Source organism: Cottoperca gobio, chromosome 9 (assembly GCF_900634415.1).
Source record: "Cottoperca gobio chromosome 9, fCotGob3.1, whole genome shotgun sequence".
NCBI lineage: Eukaryota > Metazoa > Chordata > Actinopteri > Perciformes > Bovichtidae > Cottoperca > Cottoperca gobio.
In genome coordinates, this window is record NC_041363.1 from 621,913 (window position 1) to 644,412 (window position 22,500).

Consider the following 22,500-nt stretch of genomic DNA (forward strand, 5'->3'; position numbering starts at 1 on the left):
TCATCTTATATGTGCCTCACTTATACTCAAAGGGTTCCTTATAATCCTCTGAGTTTATGATCTGCCTGAGGAATCCAATGTTATGAGAGGAAAGCAAAGTGTTTCTGCAGTGAGGATCCACAGACACCAGCTGACCAATGAGAGCACAGTGAGGATCCACAGAAACCAGCTGACCAATGAGAGCACAGTGAGGATCCACAGACACCAGCTGACCAATGAGAGCACAGTGAGGATCCACAGAAACCAGCTGACCAATGAGAGCACAGTGAGGATCCACAGACACCAGCTGACCAATGAGAGCACAGTGAGGATCCACAGAAACCAGCTGACCAATGAGAGCACAGTGAGGATCCACAGACACCAGCTGACCAATGAGAGCACAGTGAGGATCCACAGACACCAGCTGACCAATGAGAGCACAGTGAGGATCCACAGAAACCAGCTGACCAATGAGAGCACAGTGAGGATCCACAGACACCAGCTGACCAATGAGAGCATAGTGATGATCCACAGAAACCAGCTGACCAATGAGAGCACAGTGAGGATCCACAGACACCAGCTGACCAATGAGAGCACAGTGAGGATCCACAGACACCAACTGACCAATGAGAGCACAGTGAGGATCCACAGACACCAGCTGACCAATGTGAGCACAGTGAGGATCCACAGACACCAGCTGACCAATGTGAGCACAGTGAGGATCCACAGAAACCAGCTGACCAATGTGAGCACAGTGAAGATCCACAGAAACCAGCTGACCAATGAGAGCACAGTGAGGATCCACAGACACCAGCTGACCAATGAGAGCACAGTGAGGATCCACAGACACCAGCTGACCAATGAGAGCACAGTGAGGATCCACAGACACCAGCTGACCAATGAGAGCACAGTGAGGATCCACAGACACCAGTTGACCAATGAGAGCACAGTGATGATCCACAGACACCAGCTGACCAATGAGAGCACAGTGTGTATCCACAGATACCAGCTGACCAATGAGAGCACAGTGAGGATCCACAGACACCAGCTGACCAATGAGAGCACAGTGAGGATCCACAGACACCAGCTGACCAATGAGAGCACAGTGATGATCCACAGACACCAGCTGACCAATGAGAGCACAGTGTGGATCCACAGATACCAGCTGACCAATGAGAGCATAGTCATGATCCACAGACACCAGCTGACCAATGAGAGCACAGTGTGGATCCACAGATACCAGCTGACCAATGAGAGCATAGTCATGATCCACAGACACCAGCTGACCAATGAGAGCACAGTGTGGATCCACAGATACCAGCTGACCAATGAGAGCATAGTCATGATCCACAGACACCAGCTGACCAATGAGAGCACAGTGAGGACACGAGGCTTCAGCGTGCTGCACTGCTCTGCATGTTTTTACTCCTGACCAACACGTGTGACGTGAACACATCTCACACTCACCTGTTCTCCACCTGTTCTCACCTGTTCTCCACCTGTTCTCACCTGTTCTCACCTGTTCTCCACCTGTTCTCACCTGTTCTCCACCTGTTCTCACCTGTTCTCACCTGTTCTCCCCTGTTCTCACCTGTTCTCACCTGTTCTCACTGTTCTCCACCTGTTCTCACCTGTTCTCCACCTATTCTCACCTGTTTCTCACCTTGTTCTCCACCTGTTCTCACCTGTTCTCACACCTGTTCTCCACCTGTTCTCACCTGTTCTCCACCTGTTCTCACCTGGTTCTCCACCTATTCTCCACCTGTTCCTCACCTGTTCTCCACCTGTTCTCACCTGTTCTCACCTGTTCTCCACCTGTTCTTCCACCTGTTCTCCACCTGTTCTCACCTGTTCTCACATGTTCTCCACCTGTTCTCCACCTGTTCTCCACCTGTTCTCCACCTGTTCTCCACCTGTTCTCACCTGTTCTCCACCTGTTCTCCACCTGTTCTCACCTGTTCTCACCTGTTTTCACCTGTTCTCCACCTGTTCTCCACCTGTTCTCACCTGTTCTCCACCTGTTCTCACCTGTTCTTACCTGTTCTCCACCTGTTCTCCACCTGTTCTCACCTATTCTCCACCTGTTCTCCACCTGTTCTCCACCTGTTCTCACCTGTTCTCCACCTGTTCTCACCTGTTCTCACTTGTTCTCATCTGTTCTCCACCTGTTCTCACCTGTTCTCACCTGTTCTCCACTTGTTCTCACCTGTTCTCACTTGTTCTCACCTGTTCTCCACCTGTTCTCACCTGTTCTCCACCTGTTCTCACCTGTTCTCACCTATTCTCCACCTGTTCTCCACCTGTTCTCCACCTGTTCTCACCTGTTCTCACCTGTTCTCCACCTGTTCTCACCTGTTCTCACTTGTTCTCACCTGTTCTCCACATGTTCTCCACCTTCTCACAAAGCTGTGACCTCCCTCTCACTGACTGGCTGTAAAGTTCAGACTCGACTAACTTTAGTTACACGTTCACTCCTTTAACCAGCGGACGTTCTCTTGTGCTTCTCTAACGCTTAGTATTTATGCACAATCACAGTTTCTCGTTAGCAGCGACATGAATCTTTATATTCATGCACACAGAAGATGACGGCGTCCTCGTCCACAGGAACAAGTCTGATGAGCAGCGAGATCGATAACGATGACTCAGCTTCTGCTCTTCAAGGGGCTCTAACGTCTGCGATCAAAACTCACTTTCTGGCTCGTCGTCTGAAACTAAAAGTATCATTTTGAGTATTGATGAGCGAGTATCGAAGTTTTAAAGTAGCTGCCTGTCAAAGCCGGTTAAAGCTGTCAGCCTGAAGACAGCCCCCCCCCCCCCCCCCCAGCTTGCCTCACATCATGGCTGCTGTAACATGTTCTCAGGGCGGCTCCACGTCTCTGTGGGAGGCAGAGAGATGCCATGAACCAGCTGTCAGAGCTGCTGACTGACAAGCCGGTCCAGCTCTGACAGATCCGCCCAGAGCCTTAATGATGGTGTGAGCGCAGGGAAGGTGGAGAGTGAAGGTCAGAGGCCATTAAACAGGAAACAGCAAAGAGAAAACAAAGAAGGGAGATCATGTTGTGGAGCTTGAAGTGCAGGAGATTAAATCTCTTGATGGTTTCCTCCGTGAGTCTGTCAGCAGACATGTTTCCACTCACAGCTTTCATCCGCATTTAAAGTATCGCATGAGAAAAGCTGCATGTAAACATTTTACACTCGCTTGGTTTTTTACTGTGAGTGAAGTGTTGTATGACTGTAAATGATCTGTATCAGCTGTTTAGTAAAGGTCATAAAGTCTCACTTTAAAGTGTTTAAGTTTCCAAAAACTATTGCAACACATCATTGAGGGAAACTAATGAACATGAGCTTGAGTGTTCTGACTGAATCCCAATACTCACTAGTACACATGATATGCTGTCTCCTCTCCACAACCTGGTTTAGCAGTTTTAGTGAATTACTTATTTAGAGCTGCAGCAATTAGTCGACTAAGCGATTAGTCAATTGACGGAAAAATAATTGCCAACTATTTTAATAATTAGATGCAAAGAATATCTTTAAAGTCTGTTTTCAGCATCTGAAATATGGAGATTTGCTGCTTTTTCTGTTTTCTATCACATTAAAGTGAAAGAACCACATGTTTAAACACTTCCTTCCACTTTGAGAACAAATCAGCAGATTAATCAATGATGAAAATAATCTCTAGTTTTCAGCCGTATTAAAACTGAAAACATATATTAGTGACCTTTTTTTAAATATTTACATCTTTTGGTCTTTTCATGGCATTCATGGGAAAATAAAGCGTTTTATTAAATAGCGTGTGACTTTGACGTACAGCAGACCCGTATGTCCACTGAATTACTATCTAACGGCAGTTTACGTAACATGACGAGTTAAACCTGAAGCCAGTTGATGGAAACTTGAGGAAAAAGTGAGAAAGAAAAGAACACAGAGATCAGAAAGTAGTTCCTGCTGCAGAACGAGGATCCGGTGACGTGCAGAAGGCCGTGAGCAGCTGTACAGAAGGTGTTAAAGTGAGTGAGTGGTGCAGTCATTACAGACTGTATCTACTGTTTACTGCAGGCAGATGAGCTCATTCAACAGACTCCGTCACGGGGGAACTGCAGGCAGGAACAATACGCACACTCTCACAGCGTCTGCAGTCAAACTCAGAAGCAACATGCAAACACATCATTTGTATTTCAAGTAGCCGAGAAGAAGCCACAAAGAAGAGAGTGGAGGTAGAGAATTAGCTCCTCCGCCGCCCACCGGGCTGCATGAAGGAGCATCACAGCTGCTGCCAGAGAATCTGCAGGCGCCATATGGTCTCCCAATATTTGTTAAGCTGAGCATGATGAGCTTTTTCCTTGATCAGATGACAGAGCGCGGCGGAGGAATCCCAGCTATTAGCATGCACCAGGCTGTCTTGGTTTCATAGCTTTGCATCAAATCCCATTATACAAACAGGCCCGCGGGTTAATGGGGAGGAAAAGTGTGCCACGCTGCACACCACCTCCCTGTGTGTGTGTGTGTGTGTGTGTGTGTGTGTGTGTTTGCCCACTGAGGAAACATTCAGATGTTTGATGAGTGTAAATATAGCAGCAATAAGACAGCAGAGACCGCGTCTGCAGTTACAAAACACAAGAACATTTGTTCCTGGTTTGAGATTTGGACATAAATAGTGTTATCTTTGAGAAACAGTTTGACATTCTCTCCAAAAGTAACACAAGCCAAGAGCCTCGAGTCTGTGCCAGGATGTGAATTATATTAAACTCTGGAGTCGGGCTTGAAAAGCCTCCATTTTGGCATTTTGGCCGTCGTCATCTTGGCTTTTTGGAACCAGAACTTGCTGCTGGAGAGGAAACTGAAAGGAATTGGGGAAACAAAATTTAGCCTAAAAGCATTCTTAAAACAAAATGTTGCTCCAGGAAAAAATGAAAAGCAGACTTTTTAGTGTATTTCATTACAACAACGGCGTGGTAGAGACGGCGTGACGCAGGCGACGTGGTAGAGACGGTGTGACGCAGGCGTTGTGACGTAGGCAGGCGGCGTGACGCAGGCGACGTGGTAGAGACGGTGTGACGCAGGCGTTGTGACGTAGGCAGGCGGCGTGACGCAGGCAGCGTGGTAGAGACGGCGTGACGCAGGCGACGCGGTAGAGACGGTGTGACGCAGGCGTTGTGACGTAGGCAGGCGGCGTGACGCAGGCAGCGTGGTAGAGACGGTGTGACGCAGGCGACGTGGTAGAGAAAATAAAAGCTGTTAATTTGTCATTTCATCAAGTTTTATCATGCTTTCAGGCAAGAAAGTAACTATTTACATTTTCACCATGTGGTGAACTACATTACATCAGCTGTATTAGTCGCCTGTAAATAATGGGGGCTTATTTTAAAGGCTTATTTCACTCTAATGTTTCCATAAGTTACTAAATGAACATCATGTGTTGAAGAAGACTTGAAACTACAGATTGAGACATAAACTCATCAGGAAAATGTTACTGAGGAAATAAATCAAGAGAGAAGAAGAAACATTTTCTCATAGACTTCTATACAACCAGAGGAGTCTCCTGCTGCTGGATGTTACAGAGGAGTCTCCTCCTGCTGGATGTTACAGAGGAGTCTCCTGCTGGATGTTACAGAGGAGTCTCCTCCTGCTGGATGTTACAGAGGAGTCTCCTGCTGGATGTTACAGAGGAGTCTCCTCCTGCTGGATGTTACAGAGGAGTCTCCTCCTGCTGGAGGTTATAGAGGTGTCTCCTGCTGGATGTTTTAGAGGAGTCTCCTGCTGGATGTTACAGAGGAGTCTCCTGCTGGATGTTACAGAGGAGTCTCCTCCTGCTGGATGTTACAGAGGAGTCTCCTGCTGGATGTTACAGAGGAGTCTCCTGCTGGATGTTACAGAGGAGTCTCCTGCTGGAGGTTATAGAGGAGTCTCCTGCTGGATGTTACAGAGGAGTCTCCTGCTGGATGTTACAGAGGAGTCTCCTCCTGCTGGATGTTACAGAGGAGTCTCCTGCTGAATGTTACAGAGGAGTCTCCTCCTGCTGGATGTTACAGAGGAGTCTCCTGCTGGATGTTACAGAGGAGTCTCCTCCTGCTGGATGTTACAGAGGAGTCTCCTCCTGCTGGATGTTACAGAGGAGTCTCCTGCTGCTGGATGTTACAGAGGAGTCTCCTGCTGAATGTTACAGAGGAGTCTCCTCCTGCTGGATGTTACAGAGGAGTCTCCTCCTGCTGGATGTTACAGAGGAGTCTCCTGCTGAATGTTACAGAGGAGTCTCCTCCTGCTGGATGTTACAGAGGAGTCTCCTGCTGGATGTTACAGAGGAGTCTCCTCCTGCTGGATGTTACAGAGGAGTCTCCTCCTGCTGGAGGTTATAGAGGTGTCTCCTGCTGGATGTTTTAGAGGAGTCTCCTGCTGGATGTTACAGAGGAGTCTCCTGCTGGATGTTACAGAGGAGTCTCCTCCTGCTGGATGTTACAGAGGAGTCTCCTGCTGGATGTTACAGAGGAGTCTCCTGCTGGATGTTACAGAGGAGTCTCCTGCTGGAGGTTATAGAGGAGTCTCCTGCTGGATGTTTTAGAGGAGTCTCCTGCTGGATGTTACAGAGGAGTCTCCTGCTGGATGTTACAGAGGAGTCTCCTGCTGAATGTTACAGAGGAGTCTCCTCCTGCTGGATGTTACAGAGGAGTCTCCTGCTGGATGTTACAGAGGAGTCTCCTCCTGCTGGATGTTACAGAGGAGTCTCCTGCTGCTGGATGTTACAGAGGAGTCTCCTGCTGAATGTTACAGAGGAGTCTCCTCCTGCTGGATGTTACAGAGGAGTCTCCTCCTGCTGGATGTTACAGAGGAGTCTCCTGCTGGATGTTACAGAGGAGTCTCCTGCTGAATGTTACAGAGGAGTCTCCTCCTGCTGGATGTTACAGAGGAGTCTCCTCCTGCTGGATGTTACAGAGGAGTCTCCTCCTGCTGGAGGTTATAGAGGAGTCTCCTGCTGGATGTTTTAGAGGAGTCTCCTCCTGCTGGATGTTACAGAGGAGTCTCCTGCTGAATGTTACAGAGGAGTCTCCTCCTGCTGGATGTTACAGAGGAGTCTCCTGCTGGATGTTACAGAGGAGTCTCCTCCTGCTGGATGTTACAGAGGAGTCTCCTGCTGGATGTTACAGAGGAGTCTCCTGCTGAATGTTACAGAGGAGTCTCCTCCTGCTGGATGTTACAGAGGAGTCTCCTCCTGCTGGAGGTTATAGAGGAGTCTCCTGCTGGATGTTTTAGAGGAGTCTCCTCCTGCTGGATGTTACAGAGGAGTCTCCTGCTGGATGTTACAGAGGAGTCTCCTGCTGCTGGATGTTACAGAGGAGTCTCCTGCTGCTGGATGTTACAGAGGAGTCTCCTCCTGCTGGATGTTACAGAGGAGTCTCCTGCTGGATGTTACAGAGGAGTCTCCTCCTGCTGGATGTTACAGAGGAGTCTCCTGCTGGATGTTACAGAGGAGTCTCCTCCTGCTGGATGTTACAGAGGAGTCTCCTCCTGCTGGAGGTTATAGAGGTGTCTCCTGCTGGATGTTTTAGAGGAGTCTCCTGCTGGATGTTACAGAGGAGTCTCCTGCTGGATGTTACAGAGGAGTCTCCTCCTGCTGGATGTTACAGAGGAGTCTCCTGCTGGATGTTACAGAGGAGTCTCCTGCTGGATGTTACAGAGAAGTCTCCTGCTGCTGGGTGTTACAGAGGAGTCTCCTGCTGCTGGATGTTACAGAGGAATCTCCTGCTGGATGTTACATAGGAGTCTCCTGCTGGATGTTACAGAGGAGTCTCCTCCTGCTGGATGTTACAGAGGAGTCTCCTCCTGCTGGATGTTACAGAGGAGTCTCCTGCTGGATGTTACAGAGGAGTCTCCTGCTGGATGTTACAGAGGAGTCTCCTCCTGCTGGATGTTACAGAGGAGTCTCCTGCTGGATGTTACAGAGGAGTCTCCTCCTGCTGGATGTTACAGAGGAGTCTCCTGCTGGATGTTACAGAGGAGTCTCCTCCTGCTGGATGTTACAGAGGAGTCTCCTGCTGGATGTTACAGAGGAGTCTCCTCCTGCTGGATGTTACAGAGGAGTCTCCTCCTGCTGGATGTTTTAGAGGAGTCTCCTCCTGCTGGATGTTACAGAGGAGTCTCCTGCTGGATGTTACAGAGGAGTCTCCTGCTGGAGGTTATAGAGAAGTCTCCTGCTGCTGGATGTTACAGAGGAGTCTCCTCCTGCTGGATGTTACAGAGGAGTCTCCTCCTGCTGGATGTTACAGAGAAGTCTCCTGCTGCTGGATGTTACAGAGGAGTCTCCTCCTGCTGGATGTTACAGAGGAGTCTCCTCCTGCTGGATGTTACAGAGGAGTCTCCTGCTGGATGTTACAGAGGAGTCTCCTGCTGGATGTTACAGAGGAGTCTCCTCCTGCTGGATGTTACAGAGGAGTCTCCTGCTGCTGGATGTTACAGAGGAGTCTCCTGCTGGATGTTACAGAGGAGTCTCCTCCTGCTGGATGTTACAGAGGAGTCTCCTGCTGCTGGATGTTACAGAGGAGTCTCCTCCTGCTGGATGTTACAGAGGAGTCTCCTCCTGCTGGATGTTACAGAGGAGTCTCCTCCTGCTGGATGTTACAGAGGAGTCTCCTCCTGCTGCTGGATGTTACAGAGGAGTCTCCTCCTGCTGGATGTTACAGAGGAGTCTCCTCCTGCTGGATGTTACAGAGGAGTCTCCTGCTGCTGGATGTTACAGAGGAGTCTCCTGCTGGATGTTACAGAGGAGTCTCCTCCTGCTGGATGTTACAGAGGAGTCTCCTGCTGGATGTTACAGAGGAGTCTCCTGCTGGATGTTACAGAGGAGTCTCCTGCTGCTGGATGTTACAGAGGAGTCTCCTGCTGGATGTTACAGAGGAGTCTCCTCCTGCTGGATGTTACAGAGAAGAAGAAACATTTTCTCATAGACCTTTATACAACCAGAGGAGTCACCTGCTGAAAAAGTGATTTTTATGAAAATTGAATAGAAAGAAAAAATGTAAAAATAAGAATTTAGTGGAATTTATCTGAAATGAATATTACTGCTGTTAATCTCTCTGTCCACATGTCCTCACGCTGCAGTTGACGGCGGCTGGGACGAGTGGAGCGAGTGGACCGTGTGCAGCAGCCAGTGTGAGAAGCAGCACAGCAGAGAGTGTAACTCCCCAGCACCCAGACACCGAGGCAGGACGTGTGAAGGGAACAGCGAGGCCACTGAGAACTGCACAGATGGACTGTGCACCCAGAGTAAGGCCTTCCTCCCTGCTGTGCTTCCTCAGCTTCATCTGTGCCGTCACGTTCCTTTCATTCCCCTCCTCACGTGTACGCTCGCTCACAGGGCAAAGCATCACACGCATGGAGCAGGAGGTGTGTTGAAGAGACGCTGTGCACACAGAGGTGCATGTCTGTCAGTGTGATGCTCACTTGACATATTGTGTGTCATATTGAATCTGTCACAGAGGAAGAAGTGCTCACATTCACTCTGAATGATGCTCGACGTCTGGAATGAAATGTCATTGCACTGTTTGGGTCGTGCACATGCAATGACTTCAAAGCTGAATGTTTTGCTCAGTCGTGTGAAAAATGACTTCAGGGCAGCAGGTCAAAGGTTTCCTCTTAAACATCTACTCTTTATGCTTCTGATATTTAGAGTGAAATATTCTATATGTGATGTATAGAATATGGCAACTCTGCTGTCTCTCTGCTGTCTGTCTCTCTGCTGTCTGTCTCTCTGCTGTATGTCTCTCTGCTGTCTGTCTCTCTGCTGTCTGTCTCTTTGCTGTCTGTCTCTCTGCTGTCTGTCTCTCTGCTGTCTGTCTCTCTGCTGTATGTCTCTCTGCTGTCTGTCTCTCTGCTGTCTGTCTCTCTGCTGTATGTCTCTCTGTTGTCTGTCTCTCTGCTGTCTGTCTCTCTCTGATGTCTCTCTGCTGTCTGTCTCTCTCTGATGTCTCTCTGCTGTCTGTCTCTCTGCTGTCTGTCTCTCTGTTGTCTGTCTCTCTGCTGTCTGTCTCTCTGCTGTCTGTCTCTCTGCTGTCTGTCTCTCTGTTGTCTGTCTCTCTGCTGTATGTCTCTCTGCTGTCTGTCTCTCTGCTGTCTGTCTCTTTGCTGTCTGTCTCTCTGCTGTCTGTCTCTCTGCTGTCTGTCTCTTTGCTGTCTGTCTCTCTGCTGTCTGTCTCTCTGCTGTCTGTCTCTCTGCTGTATGTCTCTCTGCTGTCTGTCTCTCTGCTGTCTGTCTCTCTGCTGTATGTCTCTCTGTTGTCTGTCTCTCTGCTGTCTGTCTCTCTCTGATGTCTCTCTGCTGTCTGTCTCTCTCTGATGTCTCTCTGCTGTCTGTCTCTCTGCTGTCTGTCTCTCTGTTGTCTGTCTCTCTGCTGTCTGTCTCTCTGCTGTCTGTCTCTCTGCTGTCTGTCTCTCTGTTGTCTGTCTCTCTGCTGTATGTCTCTCTGCTGTCTGTCTCTCTGCTGTATGTCTCTCTGCTGTCTGTCTCTCTGCTGTATGTCTCTCTGCTGTCTGTCTCTCTGCTGTCTGTCTCTCTGTTGTCTGTCTCTCTGCTGTCTGTCTCTCTGCTGTCTGTCTCTCTGTTGTCTGTCTCTCTGCTGTATGTCTCTCTGCTGTCTGTCTCTCTGTTGTCTGTCTCTCTGCTGTCTGTCTCTGCTGTCTGTCTCTTTGTTGTCTGTCTCTCTGCTGTCTGTCTCTCTGCTGTATGTCTCACTGCTGTCTGTCTCTCTGCTGTCTGTCTCTCTGCTGTCTGTCTCTCTGTTGTCTGTCTCTCTGCTGTCTGTCTCTCTGCTGTCTGTCTCTCTGCTGTCTGTCTCTGTTGTATGTCTCTCTGCTGTCTGTCTCTCTGCTGTCTGTCTCTCTGTTGTCTGTCTCTCTGCTGTCTGTCTCTCTGTTTTCTGTCTCTCTGCTGTCTGTCTCTCTGCTGTCTGTCTCTCTGTTATCTGTCTCTCTGCTGTCTGTCTCTCTGTTGTCTGTCTCTCTGCTGTCTGTCTCTCTGTTGTCTGTCTCTCTGCTGTCTGTCTCTCTGCTGTATGTCTCTCTGCTGTCTGTCTCTCTGCTGTCTGTCTCTCTGCTGTCTGTCTCTCTGTTGTCCTGTCTCTCTGCTGTCTGTCTCTCTGCTGTCTGTCTCTCTGCTGTCTGTCTCTCTGCTGTCTGTCTCTGCTGTATGTCTCTCTGCTGTCTGTCTCTCTGCTGTCTGTCTCTCTGCTGTCTGTCTCTCTCTGTTGTCTGTCTCTCTGCTGTCTGTCTCTCTGCTGTCTGTCTCTCTGCTGTCTGTCTCTCTGCTGTATGTCTCTCTGTTGTCTGTCTCTCTGCTGTCTGTCTCTCTGCTGTCTGTCTCTCTGTTGTATGTCTCTCTGCTGTATGTCTCTCTGCTGTCTGTCTCTCTGTTGTCTGTCTCTCTGCTGTCTGTCTCTCTGCTTGTCTGTCTCTCTGTTGTCTGTCTCTCTGCTGTCTGTCTCTCTGCTGTCTGTCTCTCTGCTGTCTGTCTCTCTGTCTGTCTGTCTCTCTGCTGTCTGTCTCTCTGCTGTCTGTCTCTCTGCTGTCTGTCTCTCTGTTGTCTGTCTCTCTGCTGTATGTCTCTCTGCTGTCTGTCTCTCTGCTGTCTGTCTCTCTGCTGTCTGTCTCTCTGTTGTCTGTCTCTCTGCTGTCTGTCTCTCTGCTGTCTGTCTCTCTGTTGTATGTCTCTCTGCTGTCTGTCTCTCTGCTGTATGTCTCTCTGCTGTATGTCTCTCTGCTGTCTGTCTCTCTGCTGTATGTCTCTCTGTTGTCTGTCTCTCTGCTGTCTGTCTCTCTGCTGTCTGTCTCTCTGCTGTCTCTCTCTCTGCTGTCTGTCTCTCTGCTGTCTGTCTCTCTGCTGTCTCTCTCTCTGCTGTCTGTCTCTCTGTTGTATGTCTCTCTGCTGTCTGTCTCTCTGTTGTCTGTCTCTCTGTTGTCTGTCTCTCTGCTGTCTGTCTCTCTGTTGTCTGTCTCTCTGTTGTATGTCTCTCTGCTGTCTGTCTCTCTGCTGTCTGTCTCTCTGTTGTCTGTCTCTCTGTTGTCTGTCTCTCTGCTGTCTGTCTCTCTGCTGTCTGTCTCTCTGTTGTCTGTCTCTCTGTTGTCTGTCTCTCTGTTGTCTGTCTCTCTGCTGTCTGTCTCTCTGCTGTCTGTCTCTCTGTTGTCTGTCTCTCTGCTGTCTGTCTCTCTGTTGTCTGTCTCTCTGCTGTATGTCTCTCTGCTGTCTGTCTCTCTGCTGTCTGTCTCTCTGCTGTCTGTCTCTCTGTTGTCTGTCTCTCTGCTGTCTGTCTCTCTGCTGTCTGTCTCTCTGTTGTATGTCTCTCTGCTGTCTGTCTCTCTGCTGTCTGTCTCTCTGCTGTATGTCTCTCTGCTGTATGTCTCTCTGCTGTCTGTCTCTCTGCTGTATGTCTCTCTGTTGTCTGTCTCTCTGCTGTCTGTCTCTCTGCTGTCTCTCTCTCTGCTGTCTGTCTCTCTGCTGTCTGTCTCTCTGCTGTCTGTCTCTCTGCTGTCTGTCTCTCTGTTGTCTGTCTCTCTGTTGTCTGTCTCTCTGCTGTCTGTCTCTCTGCTGTCTGTCTCTCTGTTGTCTGTCTCTCTGCTGTCTGTCTCTCTGTTGTCTGTCTCTCTGCTGTCTGTCTCTCTGCTGTATGTCTCTCTGCTGTCTGTCTCTCTGTTGTCTGTCTCTCTGCTGTCTGTCTCTCTGCTGTCTGTCTCTCTGTTGTCTGTCTCTCTGCTGTCTGTCTCTCTGCTGTCTGTCTCTCTGTTGTCTGTCTCTCTGCTGTCTGTCTCTCTGCTGTATGTCTCTCTGTTGTCTGTCTCTCTGCTGTCTGTCTCTCTGCTGTCTCTCTCTCTGCTGTCTGTCTCTCTGTTGTATGTCTCTCTGCTGTCTCTCTCTCTTGATCTTGAGAGACAGACCATAAAATTAGTAAAATGAAATGAAATCTAAATCTTGATATATTCGTCCTCTGAACACTTTTGTGTTTCTGGTTGAGATGTTTTCCACATTCTCAGATGTCAGGAAGTAATAAAAACACATCAATAATAATAATAATTAATAATTGGAAATGTCACTTCTTTCAGAGAGGACATTGTTTTAGTTTGTTATGTGAAATCATTAAATCACAACGTGCACAAATGAACTGCAGGTCCAGACAATCTGTAGTTTAATGAAGGAAACAATCCCAGTAAATATACAGCTGAGCTTTCAACATGTAGCTGAAAGGCTCTAAACAGGGACGGGACTGAAACTCACTCACGATAAGAAAAGAAAAGAAGCTCGTCATCAAGGAGAGAACATAGAGCCTGATTTATAAAGTACAGGAAAAACTATGTTGCTGTTTTCTCTTAGTTTATTTCTTCTTTATTCTTGCAGAGTTTGTTTTTGTGGTATTTTAGGAACATTTTGATGATTATCGTGATAATATCGTGAAACGCAGTTATTTTGACGAACTTAATCGTGACGTTAAATTTGACCTAGCTTGTGCTTTCAGTGCGTTAGCTTAGCAATAATAAGTGATAACTATGCAGCTGTTCTCAGTAGTTAATAATAAAAAACACTATTAAATGTAATATTTGTTTTTAACTAGAAAGTCACTCTTAGAGAGAGAACGGTGCGTTCACTTGCTCCTGGGATGTTCCCACCTCCCGAGCTGGGAAGTCGTTCTTCTGACCGCGGTGCGTTCATGAACAAGGAAGAAGTTTTGTATTTTCCCGATTATTCCGACGGCACATGAATGCAGCACAAGCGTCATAGTTTTTTAGTTTGTGTGATTCAGATCCACGTTCATGTTCTCGCGACTCATTAAACCAGTATTCTGCTTGCACAGATGTGTTTTTTATTATCGATCATTTTTTTTGCATCTGATAAAATTCAACAAATACAACAAACAACAAATGAGACACAAACGTAATTTATTTAACACTGTTAATGTCTGCATTGTCTCTACTGGCTTACATAGTTCTGCACAAAAAATAAATGCATCAACTAAACAGGAAATCAAAAAACTGAACTTTGAAAAAAATGTATAAATGAAAAATAAATATAAATAATAATCTGCTGACAAATGCTGTTCAATCTGAGAGACAACTAAAAATATTTTAAATTATAAATAAAAGAATGAACAATGTGGTGCAGTGGCCTTCCTGGTGTTAGTTATACACATTTGGAGAAAGTCTGAAAACTTTCTTCCCTTTAACGGTTCCTTTCATCCCGTCGACAGCCACGGTGTGTGTGGTGTCAGATGATTGGCACACCTCACCTTCCGTCTCTCTCACGGTCTGAAGACAGTAATGATGGCCGGCCATGTTCAGAACCTCCACATCGCCGGAGCACCGTCAGCTGCTTCTCCGCCACTTGTTAGTCACTTCACAGAGGCTCGGACTCTAATCACCACTTTCTCTCCTCTTTGTCTCATTCTATCTCTCTGTCTTTGCAGATCGAAAGCTGCTGCATGATGTTAAACCTCAAAGTGAGTCTTCCTTTCATCTTCACCCCCCGGCCCCCACGACTGCCACTAATGTGCAATGACTCCCTGAGAGACGAAGTATTCTAAGTTTAGCAGCGACAGACATCTGGAAACAGAAACATCGTTTAGCTCACTTTGACCCGAGCGACTCCTGTAACGCAGCTCGTGCTCATTACGCATTCACATCATTATTCAGCGCCCAGCTTTTTATGACAAGCGTGACATCGCAGCTGTGCTTTTACTTTGAGCCCGGAGATGTATTGGTTGTGACAAGTGAACATGTGCTGTGTTGTGAACGATTAATGGCTTGTAATCATTGCAAACGAGCTAATTTGACCAATTTACGCCGCCGTCCTCACATTGCTGTGGCGGCTCTCAATCACTCGCCGGAGTTAGCCCCGGCTAAGTGATTGTCAGGTGCTAGCTTGAGTGCTTTCATTAGCCTGCCACATTAGTGTAGAAGTCGTGCCGACTGCCTTCCTCACAAGCTTTAAGGGAAGATGGATTGAAAGGGGGGAGCACTGATCTCCCTGCTAGGAATACTCTGAATTAATTTCCCTCTGATTGGTCCTTACGACAACTGGTGACCACCGCCCGCACCCGCCGCACCGCCCGGCTCCCTGACACATCCATCATAGCCATTGGATATAGGCCGGTGGGTCTAAAGGCAGTTAGGCTAATCGCCCTCCATGTTAGCCGCTTGAATGGGATGTGTAACAGTTTAGAGTAACGGCTGGACATGTTCATCTGCGCTGCATAATGTAGCATAAAGAGATTAGACAGCTGCTCTGCTCCATCTCACCACTTCCATTTCTTCTATTCTCGTTTCCATCCTGCAGCCGGCGAACACACAACCTGTCGCCTGTTTGACCTTGAATGTAAGAACAGCGCCGTCTCCTCACGGCCTCGTTCTTAATGCAACAAACACGAAGCTCTTACACGTCAAACACTTTAAATGAGTCTCATTTCATTCTCACGTAGCTACTGAAGAGTTGGTCAGTTTGTGCTGACTCAACACTTGCTGCATGTTTAGCTGCCGTCTGGATGAACTCAGAGCGACTTCTGCAGATAATCAGAACTTTAAACCAACATTAACCCCTTTGTGCCCAAATACTATATTTAGTATGATTGGTCTGAAGTCTCTGGTCTTTCAGAAAATATGTAACTTTAACATTTTAAAATCAAACGTTGATATATATGTTTTATATATATATATATATATATATATATATATATATATATATATATATATATATATATATGTATGTATATATATATATATATATATATATATATGTATGTATATGTACTGCAGATGTTTGATATTCAACATGTTACGAGTTCATACTTTACAGACTAAATACAATATGATGATATTTCACTTTTCAGCCAAATGTTTAGGCAGATTTTGAAACATTGTCTTCAGATTTGAGTTCAGAGAAACTTCCAGTGAAGGAAATCTGAAACCCTTCAGTGATGTAAAGGTCTCCTCTCTGTAGGCAGGAAGCCTTTAATGTATTACTCCACACATTCGTCTCCAGGAACTTTCATTCATTTATAAATATAGATCTAAATTGAAAGTATCTCGTCTCGTCTTAAGAAATACATCTGTCCCTTGTTAGCAGGTGCGGTACGATATTTGAAGAATGTTCCAATACTTCTCGCTGAATATCGAATAATATTTTGGCTTGACATCCCGACCGCTGACATTTCCCAAAAGGAAACAGTTGTCTTTGAGGCCCGCTGTCTTGAGCTCGCAGTAAACAGAGATGATCTTCATGTTCACACTTCTCTGTGGAGCCGCTACAAACTGAAGGTGTTTTCACATGCAAAGAAGAAACCACTGGACATTAGCTGTTGTTAGCTGCAGGTGAAGTATGTGGTCAGGCAGGCCACCCCCCCCACCACACACATTCCACACACCCCCCCTATTATTTGCTATTATTTGATCCTTTGCTTTATGTGAGGACTAACGGCGGCTCTCCCCCATGTGTCCCCTGTGCTGCAGGCATGGACAGCTCCAACGACGTCGCGCTGTACTCGGGTCTGGGCGCCGGCATCATCGCCGTTGCGATCCTCGTGGTGGCCATCATGCTGTACAGGAAGAACCACAGCGAGTACGGCGTGGACGTCATCGACTCCTCCGCGCTCACTGGGGGTTTCCAGTCTTTCAACTTCAAGACCACCAGACAAGGTAAGAGAGGCCCGTCCGCTCCACGCCGACACACGCCGGCGGTCACAAGGCCACAGGGCAGCGTCACTCCCGGTGATTGATGGCGTTTGTTTGCATCGAGCCGCCGCCCAGGATTTATACTTCCATAATCAGTGAAAGGACCTGTCCTTCTGCTGTGACAGACATGGCCCCCCCACAGTCAGCTGATCTCTTCCATCAGGTCACACCGGCTGAAACCACTGATGGATAAATGTGAGGGGGACAGCGAGCATCAATTCCATTTTAGTTGGTTGTGTGAGTGCGTCTGCCCCCCTGTCCTCGCTACAGGCGTCCACTTCACTGACGCTGACATTTCTGGGTTAGTGCAAGTGATGGCCATCGTGGCGACGGATGATCCATCGTGGACTCGGTGACAGCGCTGAGAGGAGCCCCACCCCAGGTCACGTGGGTGTGAGGGTGTGAGGAGCTTCATGCTGCAGGTCATCAATCCTGTTTAAATAGGCCAGCCCCCCCTCCCCACAATCACTCCTTCACATGTTCCTCTCCACCAGCGGAGGCTCCACGTGACTCTCCTTCTCTTGAAGCATTTTATATTCGTGTAATTCTGCTGCGATTGTTAACATTCAAACATCCTTTTCATAAACACAGCAGGGATTCAGACGCTTCCTCTCGGCTTGTTTAATACTGTTTAATACTCACGAGAGATAAAACCAACGTTAACTTCTTAACGCAGGTGTGACGGCTGGGTGACGCTCCGCTGTGAGGCCGAGCACAGTCTCCGGCCCTGATCCTGTCTCTTCGCATTACTTCTCCTTCTGAGTGATTTTTAATCAGAGGCCCAATTCCAAACCCATCCCTCAAGGTATCCAACCTGAGGTACATTTCATTAACTTCTCTCATCTCACCACCGCCGTTCCATTCTTAAAGATGCACACTCAGGCGGTAATCAGATCGTTCTCCACTCGACCGGAGGGGAGAGGATTCAGCAGTGATCGAATGTCAGCTGCAGGAGGAGAACGTCCACCGGAGCTGGAGTCTGCTTCACTATCAGACTGTAGAACAATCATCATATCATCATATCAGCAAACCTATTCAACAAGCCTCATGCAGCAACTTCCTGCTGAATGTCTCTGGACCGTCCAAACGTGCTGGTCCAGGTGAGCAGGATGAATCCTGAGTGTTATTACAGCTGACGCCTCCTACACTCACGTGTCTGTGGTGACGTCTGCACCTTGATTTCTAGTGAAAGTCTGATCGACTTCATTAATCCAGAGAATAATCAGCCGCTGAATCGATAACGATGAGCTGTGATTAGTCGCAGCCCTGATTTGAAAAGGAAACATATTCCAGATGTGTGAAACAGAAACAACAGGAGTCAGATCCCACACGCCCCACGAAGCTCATCACAAATCACGCCGCCGGTAATTAACGATTCCCCCTAAAAATAAAACAACATTAGCCTCCCGCCTCGCGCCCCTCGCAGGGCAACAGCTGGGCAGCAAGGACTCAGTGACTTCACCGTTATCTTGGCACGGCTGGTCCAGGGGCACCGCGCGGCGGAGTCTGCCAGATCGATGCTCCTCGCTCTGGCAGCGTCGTCACATCTAATGGCCCCACATGAAGACCCCCCCCCCCCAAGCTGTGAGGACTCCTCTCATTTACAGAGTAGTGACCTCCCCCCCTGCCCTTCATGAGGACGGCGTCCAGAAGAGCTGACTCCAGCAGATGGATTATGGAGATCAAGCTGTGTGTGTGCTTGGTAATTAAATCCAGCGCGGTGACCGTGGCGCCGGGCCCCGGACCTTCTGTCCAGGTTGTGCTCCCCCACCTCTGATGCACTGGTCGCCTGCCCGGACATGTTGTCCTGCAGTCTGCTCAGCTGCAGGAACCTTCCAGACATGAGGCTGTGATCTCTGCTCCTGATGATCAGCAGGGATCACAGCAGAAATCTTTTATGTTTCATCTCAAGTCATTCTTTACATTTCTTTTATTTAACCAGATCCCCTGGCCGTTCTCATCTACGTCACTTTTTATGGTGTCCAGATCTGTGACTCCACCCAAATGCACAACCTCTTCTGATTGGACATCTATGAGCCAATCACAGCAGTCCACATCATCTGAAGTGGACTGCACATTCTGTTATTCATGCAGAATATATACGCAGGAGACTTTGAACATTCTGTTGTCTGGAGATTATTTCATTTTAAATTGAAACATTTTTGATGTGATTTAAAGACAGACTTCATTCATTGATGTGAATAAACTCATGTAGTCGAATAATTATCAGCACAGAAAACAACATAATGAAGTATTTTAAATCACAGATTTATGAGTGCGTACAAATACACGTCACAATATTTGTTTTATGTTTGGAACATAACTGGTTTTTATTGAGCCGTGTGTCTGTCTCAGATTCAGGTGTGCATGCTCCAGGTGTGCGTGCTCCAGGTGTGGGCCTCCAGGTGTGCGTGCTCCAGGTGTGCATGCTCCAGGTGTGCGTGCTCCAGGTGTGCGTGCTCCAGGTGTGGGCCTCCAGGTGTGCGTGCTCCAGGTGTGCATGCTCCAGGTGTGCATGCTCCAGGTGTGCGTGCTCCAGGTGTGCGTGCTCCAGGTGTGGGCCTCCAGGTGTGCGTGCTCCAGGTGTGCATGCTCCAGGTGTGCATGCTCCAGGTGTGCATGCTCCAGGTGTGCATGCTCCAGGTGTGCGTGCTCCAGGTGTGCGTGCTCCAGGTGTGCATGCTCCAGGTGTGGGCCTCCAGGTGTGCATGCTCCAGGTGTGGGCCTCCAGGTGTGCGTGCTCCAGGTGTGCATGCTCCAGGTGTGCATGCTCCAGGTGTGCATGCTCCAGGTGTGCATGCTCCAGGTGTGCGTGCTCCAGGTGTGCGTGCTCCAGGTGTGCATGCTCCAGGTGTGGGCCTCCAGGTGTGCATGCTCCAGGTGTGGGCCTCCAGGTGACCGTGTGTCTGTGCTTTCTCTCTGTCTCTGCAGGAAACCCGCTTCTTCTCAACTCCTCCATGCAGCCCGACCTCACAGTGGGACGGACATACAGCACGCCGCTCTGCTTCCAGGACGACGCCAACAAAGAGCTCTTTGACCCCCTGCCGGACATCAAGGTCAAAGTTCAGAGCTCCTTCATGGTTTCCCTCGGGGTGGCCGAGCGGGCGGAGTTCCACACCAAAGCCGCCGCCGAGACCTTCCCGCGGGACATGAGCCGGGACTACAGCGGCACCGCGGAGCGACGCAAGAAGGGCCTACTCACCCTCAACGGGCCCGTCAGCACCGGCAAGCAGCAGCTGAGGACCAACGGCGTGTTCGGACATCCCGGAGGACGCCTGGTGGTGCCGAACTCCGGTGAGCTGAAGTAGATAATAAGATAATCTTGCGTTTTGTCTGCACACAAAGAAAAGTGCTTCAGTGAACTCTTCTCAGCTTTATGCAATAAGAGTATAAAATATAAATATAAAATAAATCTAGTGACCAAATAAAATCAGAGGATAAACATTAAATAAACATTAGAATAATCAAAGGAGACAATATTGAAACTTCAAATAAAGTAGCTGTAATGCTGTATTTTCTGCCAGAAGCCCCCCCCCCAGAGTTCAGGATGACTGAGGGAATAAGAGAGGACTGTTCTTCATCTCTTCACAGTCTGCTATGTATATACATATATATATATATACATATATATATGTATGAGAGAGGAGGCAAGAGATAAGACGAGAGAGAAGAGAGAGAGAGAGAGATAGAGAGAGAGAGAGAGATGGAGAGTAGATATAGAGACAGAAGAGAGAGAGAGTAGAGAGAGCTAGAGAAGAGAGAGAGAGAGGAGAAGGGAGAGACAGAGAAGAGAGGAAAGAGAATGAGATAGGAGAGGAAGATAAGAGAGTAGGAGGACAGAATAATAGAGAGAGAGAATATAGACTAGAGATATGTATATATAGATATTATACATATATGATAGATATCGATATAGATAGATATATATAGATAGTAGGAGAGATAGAGGGAGAGAAAGAGGTATAGAAATAGATATATATATATATATATATATATATTAGATTACCATTTATATATATAAATATGTACATATTATATATATATATATTATATATGTATATGTTATACATATAGAGATATATACATATATATATATATATATATATATGTATATATATGTATATATATATATAATATAATATATATATGGTATATGTATATATATTATGTATATATATATATATACTATATACATATATATATATATATAATATATATGTATATGATATATATATATATATATATATATACATATATATATATATATGTATATATATATATGTGGCCGTTGCCAAGGCAGGTGTCTGTTTGTATTCCACCGTATCCTCGATGCCAGGACTGGGGCACGCTGTCATCGCGTCCCGACAACACAACTGGAGCGATTAGAGGAGTTTGCGTGGAGCAATATATTTGTCACCAGGTCAACGGTGTCTGCGAACCACTGCACTTACAGTCCTCTCCTGTGGTCCTCGTGTAGGCAGCCGGGAGGTGAAGTGAAATCAGCCTCCTGCCGCCGTCTTGCAGGCGGAGGGTCTGAGCGAGTCACTGCTGTCGAGTGCAGCACTCACTGCCTGTGTGCAGGCAGCACTACTCATTAGAGCGAGCACACGGCCGTGTGCAACACTTGACTGCAGATTACTGAAGTACAGAAGTTCAGCTCACCGTAATTATCATACGTGTCTGCGGCCGAGAGGCGTGTGCATGTGTTTCAGGGAGGAAGTTCTTTGTAACATGCTCTTTCCACACGTTCATGAAGAAGTTAAACTCCACGACTTTTTGTTTAGAATAAAAACAGCTGTGGCCGGAGCGCGTGCTGCAGCTTTCCATAGGCAGCTCCTCGCCGCAGGATGCAGGATGCAGGATGCAGGATGCAGGACGCAGCTCCTCGATGCAGCAGCAGGACGCAGCTCCTCGATGCAGCAGCAGGACGCAGCTCCTCGCCGCAGGATGCAGGACGCAGCTCCTCGCCGCAGGATGCAGGACGCAGCTCCTCGATGCAGCAGCAGGACGCAGCTCCTCGATGCAGCAGCAGGATGCAGCTCCTCGATGCAGCAGCAGGACGCAGCTCCTCGATGCAGCAGCAGGACGCAGCTCCTCGATGCAGCAACATGACGCAGCTCCTCGCCGCAGGATGCAGGACGCAGCTCCTCGCCGCAGGATGCAGGACGCAGCTCCTCGATGCAGCAGCAGGACGCAGCTCCTCGATGCAGCAGCAGGAGCAGCTCCTCGATGCAGCAGCAGACGCAGCTCCTCGATGCAGCAGCAGGACGCAGCTCCTTGATGCAGCAACATGACGCAGCTCCTCGCCGCAGGATGCAGGACGCAGCTCCTCGATGCAGCAACATGACGCAGCTCCTTGCCGCAGGATGCAGGACGCAGCTCCTCGATGCAGCAGCAGGACGCAGCTCCTCGCCGCAGCAGCATGACGCAGCTCCTCGCCGCAGGATACAGCTCCTCGCCGCAGGACACAGCTCCTCGCCGCAGGATGCAGGACGCAGCTCCTTGCCGCAGGACGCAGCAGCAGGACTCAGATTTCTACTTCTGTCCTGATTCAATGGAGATTTTAATTCAGCAGCAACATCTCGTTCCAGAAACAATGTCCTTACTCCGGATGATCCACACGCCACACTCTGAACATTTTAGAATGGAACTACTTTCTACCAAAGAAATAGTCCCTACATAAGTACAGGAGAAGAAAACGCATCCAAACCAGCCAGAGAAACACTGTCCAGCCTGGCAACATGAAGGCTACAAAACACCCATAATGCAACACTCTTTCTTTTCTTAATGTTATAATTACATAATATATAACACAACCCCAGC

The 22,500-nt window shown here is 48.1% G+C and overlaps 1 protein-coding gene across 1 annotated transcript in view; it reads left to right on the forward strand.

Annotated features, from left to right (window-relative positions):
* Nucleotides 1-22,500, forward strand: part of unc5db (unc-5 netrin receptor Db) — a 171,116-nt gene that overhangs the window by 113,380 nt on the left and 35,236 nt on the right. The window contains 4 exon segments of the mRNA XM_029439759.1: nucleotides 9,073-9,237; nucleotides 14,418-14,450; nucleotides 16,456-16,641; nucleotides 19,609-19,971. Of these exon segments, the coding sequence (XP_029295619.1) occupies nucleotides 9,073-9,237; nucleotides 14,418-14,450; nucleotides 16,456-16,641; nucleotides 19,609-19,971 (747 nt within the window).